Source organism: Manis javanica, chromosome 1 (genome assembly GCF_040802235.1).
Source record: "Manis javanica isolate MJ-LG chromosome 1, MJ_LKY, whole genome shotgun sequence".
Lineage (NCBI taxonomy): Eukaryota > Metazoa > Chordata > Mammalia > Pholidota > Manidae > Manis > Manis javanica.
Window position 1 is genome coordinate 207458462 of NC_133156.1, and position 15776 is coordinate 207474237.

The window sequence follows — 15776 nt, forward strand, 5'->3', positions numbered from 1 at the left end:
GTTAACACTTCTATACTTCTCAAACGATTTTCATGTACATCTTCATGTGAGCCTCACAAAACAACTCTTGACAAGTAAATATGGCATAGAAACTTCAGTGTGAGAGTGTGGGCCTTGTTTAGTTCCTACTCTCAGAATTTGAAACTGGATCCTGATTTCACATTATCTATTGGTTCCCCTACCATTTCTACCTCCATGATCTCTCTTTTTTTTTTTAATTGAGGTAAGGTATAGTATTTTGTAAGTTTAAGTTGTATCACTTGTTGATTTGAAACATTTATATATTGCAGTATGACCTCCATGGTCTCTTGACCCCTTGCTATCTGAACCAACAAAACAGTTTGTCCTTTCTCCAAAAGTACTCTTTCTTACCTTTTCCCTTTCTTCTTATCTGCTATTACTGTTCCATCCGCTGTAGCCAGAGTAAACTTGCTGTCTTTTTGTGGAGGGAAAGTAGGGAGGTAAAACCTTTTTGTGGCTTTTTGGTTAGGACCGAAAGTTTGGATTACAATGATCTCCCAATCTTTGTTACTTTGCCCTTTGTTTTTACTAGATGAAATTCAGGGTTTTATCCTAATTTGCCTTCCTTAATAAGTGAAGATAGATTTTTTTACATAATATAAGGGATTTTAGAGCTGGCTCTCCCCTCCCCCAACTTTTCAGGAGATGCCAGTTTTCATACCCCCTCTTCCATGACTTAGTTTACTTGGTATCTCCTGTAACAGCTGTTCAAGTGGATCGTGTTTAGTTTACTGTAGGTAAACTGTTATTTTGACTTGTTCAGGCATATTTTCCTCCTTACTGGACATGGTCTTTAACTCTGTCCCTGAAGATACTAGAGAAAAGGACAAATACTGAAAGGTTACCCTTTTTCATCCCTTGCTATCCTGGCTGTGGGGATACGTTGGGTTGGTTGGGTTCTTGTTGTTTATCTTACGCCCCTCGTGCAACTTGATTTCCCTTCGGCTATACTGATTAGAGGTCCTGAGGCTGGGGGAGTTGTTTGTTTTCCATTTTCCATTTCCAGAAGTAATGGCAAGAAAAATTAAAACAGGTAAGAGTTTCTTTGAGTCAAATTTAAGACAGTTTTCCTTGAGATAAAGTTTGAAGTAGAGTCTTCATTTCTTCTTACTTTAAAGGTAATAATTACTTGATAATCTATTTTTTACTAGTATACTCAGAAGCCTATTATGATAACATCAAGTTTACAACAGAGTAATGAAATGAACTTAAAGTTATTTTTATTTTGGATTTCCTTTTTTTTCTTCTACAAGTGAACTTAGTACTAAATTGGAACTGCACAAAGTGTTTTGAAGCACAGTAACCAAGGTTGAAGTAAGCATGCCGATATTTTCATTACAATTATGGTTTCATACTTACTGTCATTAAATAGATTATATAGCAAAAACAGAAAAAAACTAGAGGTGATTTTATTGTTTTTAATTAGGCATAAACTGATTTTTATTAAGTTATATTTAGCATCCCAGTTAGAATTCTGTTCTTCTCCATGTTTTCTTTTACTTTCTATTTTTGCTTTCAACTTGCAGTGTTAAAATTCAATAAGATGTTAAGAGATAAGCCAGAAATGTAGACTGTTACTAAAGCCTAGCAGATTTAGTTAATCTGACCTAGATGTTCTTTTAATGATTGAGATTTATTTGTGAAAACAGTTCTCAATTTCATAATGAACACAGGAATATCTGCTGTATAGGTCAGCTGTCTGGCCAGTGACAGGCAGATCAATCAGCTGTGAAAAAGAGGAGTTTACCATAAAAGTTGTACTGTTTATTTAGATCATTGCCACCAGAATCAGCAATACTATTGAAAGTTGTAAGTGAATGTAGCCCCCGAATTTTGCCGTAATTCTGAAGAGGATTACCTAATATTTTTTCAAGGGATTTTTTATACATTTGATGTTGGTTTTATTTTCAGTGTAATGCATGTGAAATGAAACAAAATACAAGAAAGTCCTTGAGCAGAAATTGTGCACAAATGTAAATATTAATGATACTTAAGAATATATTTAAACAATTTATTCAGCATTTATTTCTTATATCCCAAAATGTGGACACTTGCACCGTTAGAATACTGCACAACTTCTGCTGTACCAGTTTTTCTGTCAGTCTACCAAAGCTCTCAGATGTTAGTTTCTGCTTCAGTTCATAGTTTAGCATTATGCAATGTTATTTTAAGAAATAAAAAATAATGAGGACTTGTAAATAGAAACCAGATTTGAGGGGTTTAATCAACAGAGCTGAGTGGAGAAAGCAGTAAAGGTGTCTCCTCTAGGCTGGAGCAGCCAGGGCTAATGAGTGTATCTTATCATAGTGCTGTGATTGAAGTGTAGTATTTAATGGGGAAACCCTGTTACAGATGATAAAAATAGTCTAGTTAAGAGTGACAAATCCTTGGAATTATGTGTGAAATGATTTGTCTCTTATTTCACTATCTAGAATAGTAAAATAATTGCCTTGAAGCCAGTTACTGACTAAACCTTAGTAATTTCTAATTGAGAATATATCATGTCTCAGTTACTGGAACTAAGAACATGAGCTAATTTTAAGTACTTAGCTTGTTTTAAATACTTGGCTCTCTAGTAGCCAGTCATTTGTGGTACTCGAAATCGTCACTAAATTTTGCAACTCATGTTTCTTTTAAAAATGCAGGACATTGATTTACTGTGATAATAGTTAATTAAATCTGTGTAACATATTAGTAGTTTCTGCTTCCTGAATCTGTTGGAATCTCTGAAGTGTGTTTTGGAGTTGATTTAGTTCAAAGTTTCTTAGTTAATTTGTTTCAGTTTCTTTTTGAACTGAAGAAGCTTAACCATTTTAATAATTAAAGATATGTGGAATGAAAATTGACCTGCAAATTATTATTTGAAATAATGTGATTCTTCTAGACACAGATTAAGTATAGGTTACATTTTGTGCTCTGTTCTAATCCAGAACTCTTTCATAAGTGTGGGATTAAACTATAGGTTTCTTTTAGTATGTTTGGGAAGGAAGTAACAGATTCATTAGAAGGAAAACTATTTGTCTTTGAGAGAAAACTAAGATGTAGCTAAAGCCTTACCTTGTGCGCTATGTGATTATTTTATTTTACAGACTCCAGGCATTAGAGCTCGATCTACAAGACTGCAGTGGTTTTGTGATAGATGTATTACAAGTAATCAGGTTTGTGTTTAATTTCTGGTTTCAAGCACCTAAAACTGTAAGTAGAAAGCAAGTGTCCCATATGACATTTGAGCACTTGGATATTTCAGGAAATCTAGTAATGGAAGCACTGTTGTCTTGGTTGGTTACCAGATAAGCAATAGCTTAATTCTTGTTCCTGGGCTGCAGTAGATCCCTAAAAATATTACCTTGGCCCTGAAGATTTTAGCTTGCTTTATCCTAGTTGTTGGTTCAAGCAGGCTCACCTTGTTTCCTTGGCAATTTTAATCTGCTTCAGTCCTTAGTGACTGGAGGAGTCAGTGGGAGTCCAGTGGAATTTCTCTTTTACCTCTTTCTCTTCCAGTGCAAATATCTGTTCACATCCACCAAGTAAAAGCCATAGGGGAAAAAGGAGTACAATGTTTAGATGGAGGAATATTCTTACTTACCGAGTCCTCCACCCCAGATATCTTTGAATTCTCCAGAATGTATTGTTGTGGTGGTTCCCTCAACTGGATAATTGTTCATGTTGGGTTTTTATTCTGAAGAATCTGTCAACCCTTTATTCAAAAAGGAAAAAAATTTTTTAATTGTGGTAAAATACATACAAAATTTGTCATTTTAACCAGTTTTAAGGGTACAGGTCAGTGACATTCCCTATATTCTCGTTGTGTTCAGTACTTTTGAAGTGAAGTTAATCTGCCCTTTCTGTAAAGTTAATTGAAGGATTAAATGAAGATTTGTCAACTATAAAAATATATCCTTTATAAAATCTAGATCCATCTGTTTATCTTATTTTTAAGGTTGAAACTCTAGAAAAATTAGTGGAACTGACACAGAAGCTATTTGAATGTGATAGAGATCAGCTGTACTACAATCTGCTAAAACTATATAGTAAGTAATCTGACTATTCCTCATGTTTTAATTTTGTAACACTTATTCTATTGTGAAAGCATTGGCAGGAAAGGAGTAGTAGCTTTGAGGAAGCTTCAGAGATTGTCAAAAGTGGGGTCTTTAACAGAGGCTTTAAATAGAAACCAGATGGATTTTTTTTATCACAATATTATATCGCTAGATACCATATAGTCTTCATAATTTCTGACATTCTTACTACAAAAATGAAAAGGTGAGAAAGATTTTCACAGGAGCCACAGAATTTAATAGAACTTCTGAGGAGAGACTATTCTTTTTCTTCTTCTTATTTAAATCCTCTAGTATATTTATCAGTCATTTCTGTAAATAGGTAACCATATTCAAATTGTATCTAGATCTTTTTCCAGGAAAATACATATTGATACACAAACTCATTGCTAAATAATCTCTTTTTAAGATGTGGTCATATTATTGTTTAGTTTGACTCAGTTCTATATTTACAAACATTTTTCTATATTTTATCACCTATAAATTGACTACACTGAATGGATATACTAGAATTTACTTAACTGATTTCCTGTTGTTAAGACATGTGAATATAGAGTTCAGCCTTCCATATTATAAAATAACACTGCATTAATCATTTTTGTACTTTAATCTTTGTTTGCACCCCTGTTTCCATAAGCTGAATTTGTATTTGTATTTAGGGTTCAAAGTGATTGACATTTCTGAAACTTTTGATCTCTGTTATCAAACAATGCTCTAGGATGTTTATACCAGTTTACACATCTGGGAACTTTAGCCTCTTTTTTGGTAAGGAGAACAATGCATAGAATAGGCAGTGACCTTTCTTTGTTTTTTCTTTTTTTCTTTTTCTTTTTTGGCTTCATAGATGATTGATCTAAAGTTACTGTTCTCTCTTTCTCATGGGAAATTTTTCTTTACCAAACAGCAATAAATAAGTTGATTCATTTGTCTTTTTGAATTTGTATTTCTTATCATTGGAAGCTCTATCATACATTTAATGTAAGTAAAGTAAGACTTGCTGTAAGATTTACATTTCAATTGTTTGTTGCATTGAAGTACACATTTTACAATGTAATTCTTAAAACTTTGGCTTGAATGATGATAAAATTCTGGTATACAATACTGAGGTTGTTATATTGAATGTGTAGAATTGAAAAACTTATGCTTTAGACATTTAGTCCTTAATTTGTAGATTATAACCTGTGTTCAAGTGCTAATATTCCCCCTTTCCCTGCTCTTTCTTCCTTTTGAAGAACTATTTCATGTTTAAATTCCAATTTTATGAAAACTGCAAAAAAAAAATTTCTGTATCCAAATGAGTTTCAGCATTTAAAGTAGTCCAGTAGGAAACCATGTAACTTCCATTCAGGAAAAAATCATTCAAGCCCTTTACTATGGTAGCTTTGAGGTAGACACTACAGCTGTAAGGTCCTGCTCTGCAAAAGAGACCTATAACCAGGACTGACAACGCAAGGGTGAAAGCAGAGCTGTAAGAATGCACGAGACACAGTCGTAGTCTGAGGGGGATGGCTTAGTGTGAGACACGGCCAACATCACAAACTTCTTTTTCCTGTGCAGATGACCTTTTGCTGTTGCTTAAAAAAAAAAAAAAAAAAGGAAAGGAAAGGAACAACAACTTTTAAGTTCCATCTTAAAACGTCCTCCAGGGATAAGCAGTCTTTGAGATTTTTTTCCCATTTTCTTCTCCTTAACCTCTTCTGTCTATTCTGTTGGATGCCTCCCTCCCATTTCTTGCTCTGTATTCAGGCCAGCAGTCGGAGGAACTCTAGGGTGAGGGCAGCCTCTCGTGAGGCTGGAGGCTGGAGGAATCATTATAGAGAAGTATACTTTTTAACTCAATGTGTATACTTCCCACCTTCTGTACTGCTATAAATAGGTAATGTGAGTGTGATAACCCAAATCCTTCCCTTTCTGAAAGAAAAGTAAGCTGTCTTCTTCTGCATCCCCCTCTCTCCATTATGCCCTCTGACTTGGACCTCTACTTAAAAATACTTATATAATTTACAAAGCATTATGGACTCAATTTATTTGAAAATGAATATATGACATGGAATGATATATGAAATGTGGTCCTATTTTGCTTCAAATATCCATATTTTGGATTGTGGATTTCTGAGAAAATAAGTTGTTTGACCTACTGAAATTTGTTACAACCTTATTCTTCTTCATTATGTTATTTTAGCCCTTGAAAGGGGTTGGATTAATTATTTTTAGATATTTGTTGGAGAGCAGTTTTGTTTTCTTTCTTTTAAAATAGGACCTCTCTCTCACACATGTACACACTTACTTTTTTTATGAATTACACTAGAGATATGCACAAAATGAAGATTACTCAGTGGTTTATGAAAGCCAACATTCATGTAACTAATCTAGATTAAGAAATAGAAATACTAGCTATAAATACTAGCTATATTAAAACTGCTTTCATTTTCTACTTAATCTGTATAGTAAGATGTTCACAGGTGATCTGTTACAAAAATCTGTCATAATTCAGACTTCAGTTTTATCCTTTATAACACATTTTGACATTTCATTGTGATAGTCTTGCAAAATTAGCTCCTACGACCTACAATAGACGTTACATGAATGAAACAACTCTCACCTGCATAAGGAATACACTTTTTCTAAATGACAGTTTTTACCTTACCCTCTTACTGAACATTTTCTTATGTTCTAAACACTTCAATTTCTTCTTTACATATATACTTTGTTCTTTATATACATAAAGCACTCTATCCAAAAATAAAATTGCCTTATATTTGTAATTTTGCAATAAAATTCCTTTGAATCTAATTTTAAAACATCAACATTTACAACTTCAGCATTTATTCTACTTCAGAAGTTACTTATGTGCTATTTTCTTCATGTACTTATGGCATTGGCATTTCTTTTCACACTCTGTGGTCCTTTTTCTCCCCTCCATTATTATACAAATAAACACGAATATATTATAAATTTCTAAAGATTCAAGCAATGCAGTAGTATACAGAGCAAAATGAGAAAATTTCATTGCGGCCACCCTTCAGAGGTACTTGTAGTTTGTAGATCCTTCCATTCCCCCATCTCCATGTGTGTGCATGTATTTTTTTATATATACACCTGTTACTTTGATTGTTTTATACTCTACATTGTGTTCTGTAACTTCTTTTTTTAACTTAATTTGAAATAAATTCACAAGAAAAGATAAACACCTTTTCTCCCTTTAGTCACCAATTTTAAATACTGGTGTCCTTTTAACCTCTCAGTTTGATCATGGGTTTTGTTTATGTTTTTTAATTTATGACAAAATGAATTTTTCTATGTATTTGTGTGCTAATTTGTTGTAGTCATCATTCTTTTTGGTGCTTAAATTCTCTCCCGTCTTCAGCCAGCAGGAACCCCTTTGTGCCGGCTCCTACACCTTCGGACCACCTTGTCAGTCTTGGCACTCCTTTGTTTTCAGGCAAAACAAGGTGATGCAGGCTTACAGGGCATGACTCCTGTCCCAGACCTGGAGCCTCATTTTAGAGAGGAATGATTTTAGGACCATGATCAGGTGATTGACAAATGGGGAATTTGTCAATTGCCATACCTTATCGGTAATATGTAAAAACTTAGCTTTATAATTAAAACCCTGAACTAGAAAACCTCATCTCTTGTTTAATATTGTAGAGATACTACAGGCAGTGCCAACTGTTGTTATAGGCTATAGACATAAAATATAGCCCCACTACTGTATCTGTTGTAAAATTCACTAATAGTATCAAAAATATTGGACGTTATAGCTTAAGAGTTCTCAGAGATCATTTAGTCCTGTTGTTCTTTAAGGAAGGAACCTTCAGTTCCAGGCAGGTGATGGGATTGTGGAGGCACAGTGTCTGTTTTCTGGTCACAGCCCACATTTCTGGCTGTTTGATTCTTTAAATAACAAGTATGGTCATTGTCTTGGTAAGAAGGAATTTTAAGCCCCAGAGAGATAGGAAAAAAGCCATGGCCTTGTTGTGCCATTATGGCATTTTACAAACAGCTGCAGATTTTGGCATATTGACTATTTTGAATGCCTCAAATTTTTGTTAAGATTTTGGGTTATAAGCACATTTTGAAGAAATTTTTTCCCTGTAAAAAAAACCACATATATATTTTATATATAAACTGAGTTTTGTGCTATATACACTAACTCTCACTTATATTATGCAATATTTTCATGTTGTAAGTTGCTAGTCCATTTGAATAGGTGCATCTCTGTGATATGTCCTCCCAAAGCATAGAAGCTTCTCGTATACTTTGTGCCTTTTTTAAAGGAAGAAAATTATCTTCCCCGAGTTCATTAATCAGTCTGAAGGCAGAGAGTTGTACATCATCTATCCACCTTCTCTGAGGTGTTTGGAACAGCTACATTATCTTAAAAATAAATCTCTTTTAAAAGCCCCTGAGCAGTGCTGTTCTCAGCTCTTGGAAACCTGACCTAAATGTGTGTCTTGCCACTGTCTGTAGTATCCCCTGCTAGGGAGAAGTCTTGTTCCACCTTCCCCCTTCTACAGAATTAAAGATTCTGGGACTTGGCGTTTTGTTTTTAATTTATTTAATTAAGTTAATTTTATACATTCACCTCCTTGGAAAATTACTTTTGAATTTTATATTCCATGAGATTGAAGGAAAAGCATCATTTGCTTATGAGAGTCTGGTTTTGGAAATTGACAATTTAAGGTTTTTTTTTATTAGACTGATTTTATTATAGAAATATGTATAAAATCACTCTGAATTTTAGATTAATTTCTACTACTACTTGGGCCATTTTTTAGTATATTCTGTGTGAAAGGTTAGGCTGCAATTTTTGTTTGACCTGGGGAAATTTTCCTCCTTATTACCTTTTTCTTTATTACAGTTTCTGCTGGAGTGTGAATATATTTGGGGCTCTTTTTTAAATATTTTTTTTAGTTCTAGGAGTCATTAGTGATCAAAATACTTAGCTTTTCAGTTTTGGGGGACAGTGAGGGGAGTCTAGGAAAATCCCATTTGTTATATTTTGGTATTTTTTAGAAACAAATTTACTTTGTTTTCTGGAACATTTGTGCTCTGAAACAAACCCCCTTCCTAGAGCTGACTATACAATCAAGATATTCCTTATTCGTATGTGAAAATTTTAAAAAGAACACATTAAAAGCCACATTTGTGTGTTTCAGAGTTGTATTGAACTTAATATCATATAACATTGTCCATATTTTGATCTAGCTTTTAAGAAGCAGAAGTTTTTTAATTTAATGACCTTTTCTCTTTTCAAAACCAATTAGAATGTTTAAAAATAAAGTCTTGACTACTAAGTTTTTGCTATTTGTGAAGACTTTGTTATCACACAGAAGGAACTAAATTTTTCAGTATGAAGGAATCTGCCTATTTCCTTCCTTCAACCTGTAATACTGACTTAATCTGATGGCATTATCTGTTGAGATGAGAAATCTGTCACACACTGCCATAGAAATTCTCCAAATCAACAGAAGAGACAGAATTCTCCCTACTCACTAAGTGAAAGGTTTGTGGATTTGCAACTTTTGAAGAAAATCATACATTTGCACACTTGGAATCATTTTAAACCCTTGGCTGTGATCTATACCACTGCGTGCATGTATCCATCATCACTCCAAAGATTAATGGGCATAATTGAAGTGTTGTTTCTGATTTTGGTTTTAGCAGTGGGCAATTTCTCAATTACTTGGTCCGTAGTCATCCTGTTCCTTCCCCTGGAGGCAGTAGTTGGAATAATGCTTCCTTCGACACTGAATAAGAAAAAATTTAACCATTTTCATGAATTATACTTAGTATGTTCATTAATTTATGCTTAATCAAATTTTACAGAAATAAATGGTGACTGGCAAAGAGCCGATGCTGTCTGGAATAAAATGCAAGAAGAAAATATTATTCCTCGTGGGAAAACATTAAGATTATTAGCAGACATCCTTAGAACCAGTAATCAGGAGGTTCCGTTTGATGTACCTGAGGTAATTTTTTTTAACCTGTAAGCGTAACACATTTTGTTGTCAGTATAATTTTAAGTCATAGATAAGCCCAGTTTTATACTGAAAAGATTGCTATGTTTACCAGTTTTTGTTTAACTAAATAATTTTGTTTTTAAGTTGTGGTATGAGGATCAAAAACAGTCCTCGAATTTAACAATACCTTCACTTAAAGAAACTAATATGGAGAAAGATCTGTTGAACGCCTGCCAATGGAAGAAAAGCAAAGGTAACCATGAACACTGGGGTCTTCTTTCTAATAGCAACATGGGATCTAAGCCCAATAAACTAAAAGTGCTGTAGGATAGAGATGGAACTTAAATTGTGTGATTTTTTTTTTTTTTCATTTAACAAAGACATTTTGGGGCAATTGGGAAAAATTTAAATATTGACTAAGTAGATAAATTTAAGGAATTACCTCATTTTATTAGATATGACAGTGTTTGATTTATAGGAAAATATCCTTAAATTTTGAGATCTATAATAAAATATTTAGGGATTAAAAAAAACAGGACCTCTGTAAAAATATTTAAGCCATAAAGAACAAAGGTAAAGCAAATATGGCAGAATGTTAATATTGTTAAATGTAGGTGATGGGTATATGGAGGGGTTCTTTATATTATTTTTTATATTTCTCTATACATTTGAAATTTTTCATAATAACTACAAAATAGGTATACTTTTTAAAATCAAATATACTTTGAAAATAGCATGACCATGAATGTTGTTTAGCTAATATATTTATTTTATATTTCCTTTTCATTAGAAAGCAAAAACAAAAAATCAGGGTGGTAACCACCCATACTGAAAAAATACAAAGCAGTATCTCAAGGTTGGAGGCAGGACATGAGCCCTTTTCTTGTTCTTTTCTTCCTCTAGTGGTAAACTTGGCTGAAGTCATGCCTTCCTCTATTATGACTACTTTAAAATTTTTATAACTACTTTGAACTCTCTGATACAAACTTTCTTATTGCATTTTAGGTATTTTCATTTTAGACTCCCTTGTACTCTATTGCTATTATCATATATTATTATTGTCTCCTTTATTTCTGTGAAATTTTTTCCCATAGAATGCTACCATTATCTTTAATTCCTTCAATTTTTGTGTGTTTTGAAGTACGCCTTGTAATAATTTAACCATTATGCAGCATATTTTTTTTGTGTTAATATTGACATTTTCAGCTCTGTTCAACAGAATCACTTTAGAAATTTACAGAACCTCAAAATTTCTTGACTTAACTAGAAATTTTGCGACACCGACATTAAGTGTATGAAATTAGAGTAGGCTAAGCTCTTAATGCTTGCTCAGTCATGCAGAGTAGCTTCATTCTTTCTAAGTCATTTTCCTTTGCTGCACAGTCTATGTATCCTTGAGTCTTTTACCAGGTAGCTATGAAACTTAAATATAAAGTTAATTATCATTATCAAACAATTTAAATATATTCTAGTTGGAATTTTGATTTGACTGAGGTGAATATAGGGCTTGTGTCTAGTTTACATTTAACGATTCCAGAAATCCTTCATAGATTGCCTTTTTAAAAATTGTTTCTTTTATTTAAGTAAAAACACTTAACCAGTTAACCAAATAACTAAATATAATGCAGTATTTATTATAAGTGTAGAGGTGTATCCCTTTTCTAGTTTTAATATACAAATTATATTTGTCTTACTGGTTTTATCCTGTTAGTTTGTTAGAGTTTTTTAGCTACTTTTGTGTATATCTCAGGATTTGAATGTATATTTCCATTCAGTAAACTAGTGAACTATTATATTTGCTTGTTGGGAAGTAGACAATAATTGCATTACATCTGACTTCTTAGCTCCCTTACAAGGAAAATATATGCATTGGGTAGTGAACAATAGATTCTGTTCTCCTTAGTTAAGATGCAAATATTAATGTCATACCTTTTCTCTCATGTTTTCTCTGAATTTAGCTTGAAAGGATAGCTAAGTTTTTGACATTGTCACTTCAGTTTAATTGAAGAGCAAATGCAAACTCACCCAACTTATATATACAAGTATAATTTCTGCTTGTTCAGAAGTATCTAAAGTAGTACAGAATGTTCTTCTGACATGAATATATTCATTCCTAGTTGCATGTCTCCTTTTCCTTACATTGAACTTTATATCCATAGAAGGTCATATATGATAGTTCGGTTATGCCCCATCTTTATTATGATTTGTTTATATACACCAGAGAATGGATTATAGTTTCAGTTGGATGTTTATAGGCAGACAATTTTATTTCAGAAAAGTAAGTGACTGAAAAGTGTAGTTACTGCTCTTTTGGTAACATCTTTTCATTCGCTGACAGTTATTGTGAATGAGTGAAATAAAACTGTTAATCAGTCGAACAAATGTTGCTTAGTTTACTTGTTAGATATCTGTATATTTGAAAATTGTATGTTTTTGTATAAGTCCTGTCGTAGCCAAATAATTTGATCTCCTAATTTTAGAATTATAGGCTATATTCTCTTTAATGCTATTGTGTTGAAATGTTAACCATTGTAACCACCCACTTATAGATTAAAGATTGCTTTAAAATGAGTCTTTTGCTCCCCTCAATCTAAATTATACTTCTGTTTTATTTGGACTTTAACACTTATTTTGCAATTTACTCTCAAACTAGTATCATCTTATGACAGACAAATTCAGAAAAGCCATTTCTCATTTTTATTGACGTGAAAATAATTTATTGACTTTAGAAAGCTAATATGAAACATAATTTTAACAAGAAGCTCTTTAGGCACCATCCATTTGTATTAAGTAGTAGTTTCCAAAACTGTCACTTTGTTTTTTAAATCTGAATAGAGTGACCATTGTCTGCTTGCATGGTCAGTGTGTGTGCCTCTGTAGAGTGGTGTAGTGGATAAGTGTTAAAAGAAACCAATGTGTGGGTTTGGGGCTTTGTTTAAGGTTTTTTCCCTCCCTTTTTTCCATTTCAGAATAATGTCATCTTTTTTTTCCTTCATAGATGCATATAATGTTTTCCTCAGTGCACAAAAGCAAAACATAGTGTTTGACAGTGAAACTTACACCAGTCTTATAAAATTACTGTTGGCAAAGGATAATTTTACAGACGCAATGAAAGTAAAAGATTTGTAAGTATGAGTCCATTTATAAAACTTCTCACTTAAAATATCATCTGTCATTAGGGTTTTTCTAATGATGTGTCACTGTCACAGTTGCTTAATTAGCCTCAACTATCCACAAAAATCATATGAAATGTTTTTCTAATTTTATGGGGTTCATTAACCTATAAAAAAATATAACCTTTACTAGCCCAGCATGATGTAGCACATTTTATTTACTTTATATAATCTTGCAACTGATTTATGATGTCCACATACAGAAGAGTAATTGTTTATCTTATTCTGCTTTTTGTTCATCAGCTAATCAATGTACCTTTAGTGGTGGTAGCAGCCTAATAATGAAGACGGCAAGGGTTCAGATCTTACTTGAAAGCTCTATGACCTTGGGAAAATTACCTCCCATCTCTGAGCTTTAGTTTTATTTTCTCTATGAGGAGTGGATGACGATAAAACTTACATTAAAGATTTCTTCTAGGTATTAAAGGAGATAGAATTAAGTAGAGAAATATAGGTAGGTAACACATTTAAATGCCATTTCTCTTTCCCCTTCTGTTGTTTTCTAGTTTTATTTTGAATTTTTTTTTTTAATCGGCTTGGTGGTGGTGGTATTGGCAGTGGTAGTGGTTTTCTCTCTCTGGCTAGTCCCCTTGATTAAAGTTTTCTTACCTGGTGTGTCAGTTAACTGACTCTGCTGCTTTATCCCAAGGAATTGTCTTGAAAGATTGAGGAAGGGCCTTAGAAAGGAGTAGATCAAGGTCACGTGCTCTGGAATATTAGACCTGTGCTATTGATGAGGTAATAGCCTTATTTTCAGTGGCAAAGATCAACCTTTTCCTAGTTTGTTAAGAGTTCTGAAATAATCTGTCATGGCTAATTTTTGGCCTTTAAAATTTTAAGTCATAACACTTTGAGACTGTTAGAATCTTGAATAGAAAACTTGAATAGAAAACTTGAATAGAAAACAGAATGCTTACTGTTGCAATTTGCTGGAAAACCTAGTATTGATTTTAGTATTATGTTACAGTTATACCACAGGGCCATATATACTGTTTGTGTTTCAGTACATTGTGAAAAATGTGTATAACTACTTATCTATGGAAATGTGTGTGTATGTGTATATATATATGTACAGTACAGGTACAGTATATATATACGCACACACTACACTGTATATATCTGTGGTCTTGGATCATCTATGTCTTAATACAAGACAGTCACACTAAGATTTTTAAGTTCAGGTTTTTAATGTATTCTGTGTCTCATTTGAGTGTTTATTCATTTGCTAACTATATCACCTATCTGTAGAATATGCAATACATCCTCAATTAATGACTTGGAAAATTTCACATTAAACAGCATCTTGTCATCTGTGACCATTGAAGTTTTCAAGGGGATGTGGATTTTTTTCCTAAAATTACTCTTCTCATTTGAACTCCCTATTCCAACACTACCCATACTAAATAAAAGCCGTCTGAAGCAACAGTGATTTGGGAGGAAGGGGAGGCAGAAAAAGGGAAGAGCATTTTGTATTGGAAATTGTGTATGATTAAGTAAGGGAATAGATGCAGAGGGAAAACTTAAAAAAAAAAACAACTTAGAATCCTGAGGTTGGTTACAAAGACCTCTGAAATACTTCTAAAAAGTAGTTTTTTTAAGGGAAATAGCAAATATAAAAGCATTTCATGTAGTAAAGATTCTATTTTGTGAAAGTTTTACTGAAGTGTATGCATGTATATATCTGCACTGGTATGTAGTATAAAATATAATTTCTTAACTACGTCTGACTGTGGATCTCAATCAAACAAGTGTGAAAGCTGCTGAACTGGAAGATGGTTGTAAGCGTAGTCCTTCTGTTTCCCCTTATGCCCACAACCTGGAAAATCTAGATTCATCTTCTTTTCTTGTCTCTGTCTTTAGATCTCTGAGAAGACTTCTTGAAGGTGCTTTTATTTTAGCTGTGTGTTCCTTGCGGGAGTATTTCCTAGCTGCCTCCCCCCATCAAGCTGTATGGGCCCCAGAGAATCTTAGATGCAAAGTCTTAGAATGCCCAGAGGTGCCTAATCTGGGAAGTGGATGCACCCCCTTACCATTGGTCCAATAGGATGATATATGTTAACCGTGGAGAATTGTATCTTGGGTTAGGTCTCCACTGGGTACTTCTGAAAAACTCTGTACTGGGAATTCAAAAGTGGAAGTTGAAGTTCCTGTTCAGTGAATTATGTTTCTAGAGGAGTGTCATGCACTTCTCTGGATTCATTTCCTGATTCATTGCCAACATTTGACTAGGTCATCTCTTCCCCTTCCAGTTCTGTGTCAATGTTTAGAATAAACGAGTTGTTGCTTTTTTAATAATCGTCTTTATTGTAATATGGTGTGATCAAATGTGCCACTATAGCAAGTGGCAGTACCCCCTAGTATTCCAGAACTGTTATTCTCAGTCTATACACAGCAGTCTATTGTTATAATTACCTAGTATAATTTACCTACAAATAATGCCATTTGTTCAGTCTTAAGAGTAGTAGTTTTCCCTATGAACTAAAAAATATCATCTTTGTTTTCACTATACCTTTGTTGTCTCTCATGTGTTACAGCTCCCTTGACTGCTAATGAGATTT

At 33.3% G+C, this 15776-nt stretch overlaps 1 protein-coding gene across 1 annotated transcript in view; it reads left to right on the forward strand.

Annotated features, from left to right (window-relative positions):
* LRPPRC (leucine rich pentatricopeptide repeat containing) overlaps positions 1-15776 on the forward strand; it is a 114000-nt gene that overhangs the window by 81383 nt on the left and 16841 nt on the right. The window contains exons 26-30 of the mRNA XM_073213764.1: positions 3111-3179; positions 3962-4052; positions 9912-10054; positions 10190-10298; positions 13044-13170. Coding sequence (XP_073069865.1) covers positions 3111-3179; positions 3962-4052; positions 9912-10054; positions 10190-10298; positions 13044-13170 — 539 coding nt within the window. The remainder of the gene's footprint in view (positions 1-3110; positions 3180-3961; positions 4053-9911; positions 10055-10189; positions 10299-13043; positions 13171-15776) is intronic.